Source organism: Fusarium odoratissimum (assembly GCF_000260195.1).
Source record: "Fusarium odoratissimum NRRL 54006 unplaced genomic scaffold supercont1.276, whole genome shotgun sequence".
NCBI classification, from domain to species: Eukaryota; Fungi; Ascomycota; class Sordariomycetes; order Hypocreales; family Nectriaceae; genus Fusarium; species Fusarium odoratissimum.
The window spans coordinates 1-1,925 of NW_022158962.1; the positions used below are offsets into that span (position 1 = coordinate 1).

At 50.8% G+C, this 1,925-nt stretch overlaps 1 protein-coding gene across 1 annotated transcript; it reads right to left on the bottom strand.

The window, feature by feature from the left end:
• Positions 1-108: 108 nt before the first annotated feature.
• On the bottom strand, positions 109-1,833 carry FOIG_16881 (uncharacterized protein; the record flags this gene model as incomplete). The annotated part of the gene is made up of 1 exon (XM_031218361.1): positions 109-1,833. One exon carries the CDS (start codon positions 1,831-1,833, stop codon positions 109-111), a length of 1,725 nt encoding a protein of 574 aa, XP_031051925.1.
• Positions 1,834-1,925: the final 92 nt, after the last annotated feature.

Below are 1,925 nucleotides of genomic sequence, written 5' to 3' on the forward strand. Positions count from 1 at the left end.
AATTATAACTCAAGCCTTTACACTATCCTCTGTCTCCCACTACTAAATACACCTCTATATCACATAGTAGAAAAACAAGTAAACGAGCTGCTAAGATTTTCAAAACGCTTAATTCTGCACTCTGTCGGCACCATCACTATCGTACGGCTCTTCCTCGGACTCGGAGGCGGACTCAGAGTCCGAATCATACGCAGACATATCCCCATTCTCGCATTCATAAAGGTCCCATATATGACCGGCGTCCCTGCACTTTGCGCCGGCTCTAGAGCAAGACGAGCAAATGAGAAACTGGCCTCCGGCGGCGCAGACACAGTGATGACATTGTTGGGATCGCCCCCGCACGCCGTGTATTGTACATCTCCCACACACGTCGCAATAGCAAGTCTGGCTTGTAAATAGGGCATGGGGATGAATAGGCGTGCCAACATAAGACCGCGCATCCATGCCCAAATCTCGAGCATAAGATTCGAGGCGATTCTTGACTTGCGGGTTCTTGCACAGCGCAGCCCAGTACAGAGCACCTTGGCCCCAATTATCTCTATCATGCAGTACGTCCCACTGGTTGACAAATGGAAGAAGATGTTCTATGAGTGCCAGATGACCATTCCGTGCGGCCATGATGAATGGTGTCGCCCCATACCTATCTGTGGTGTTGAGTGCAGGAGGGGAATGGTGTGTGAGGAGCGCTTCGACAACAGATTGATGGCCAAGCATGACGGCATAAAAGAGAGCTGTTCGACCGTCCAAGTCTTGCTGGTCCAGATCAACACTGCCGGTACCAAGAAGCTCACGTATGATATCGGCATGCGAGCCAATAGCCGCTAATAAGGCTGACTCGCATCCCGATTTGTTGGTAGCCTTGATATTGGCACCTTTTATAAGGAGCATACGGACCACTTTGAGGGAGCCAAACTGTGCTGCGGCGAGTAGTGGAGTGCATCCATCGTTGTCTGTCATCTCCAAATCACAACCACAGTTTAGGAGATGCTCAACGATCCACTCTTGACCATGACGGGATGCTAGCAGCAGTGTCCGATCACTGGATAGCTTAGGATTTGCGCCCCGTTCAAGAAGAAGACGGACCACATCGAAGTTGCTGACCTCTGCACTGCTTTGGAGAATCGTTAATCCGTCATTGCTAACAGCAGATAAGTCAGCCCCCTTCGCCAATAGAGCATCGATGATCTCTGCAGATTTGTCACACTGCGGCACCATGTGTAACGGTTGAAGGCCGCTCCTATCAGCCGAGGAGACGTTGGCTCCAGCCTCGATGAGCACCATGATTGTTTCAGGGTGATTGCCCTTCATAGCCATGTGCAATGGGGTGTCGTCCCCTTCATATTGAGCATCAATATCAACTCCGCACTCTAGCAGAACCTTAACCATCTCGACGTTACCATACTCGGCAGCCACTGTGAGGGGGAACCGCCCATCTGGTGCAATATTCGGGTTGGCACCATGCTGAAGAAGCAGTTTTATTAGAGTAGGCGAGCCAGATGCTGCAGCCGCATAGAACAAAGATGCGGGTATTGCTTTGCTCTTGGTCATGCCTGTATTTCTGCTGCTCTGTAGTATTGCTTCTACGGCGAGCGGCTGATTTCTCCGTACAGCTTCTGCAAGCGGCGAATAGTCTTCGACACCAAGGCAGCCTGCGTCTGCGCCATGTTCCATAAGTAACTTAATCACCTCAACCTTGCCTTTGATCGCAGCGAAGTACAACGGCGTTCCGTCGATATGATGGCGAGCTGAGACATTGGCGCCAGCCTTCAGCATGACAGCGACAGATTTGACAGCACCCAACTCAGAAGCCTGGTGCAAATATGTCTTGAGCATGCTATCAATTGGTTTTGAAGGGTCTAGGCCATTGTCCACAAGTACCTGTATCACTTCTGCGAGATCGTTCTCGAGTGCAACAGTAACGGCAG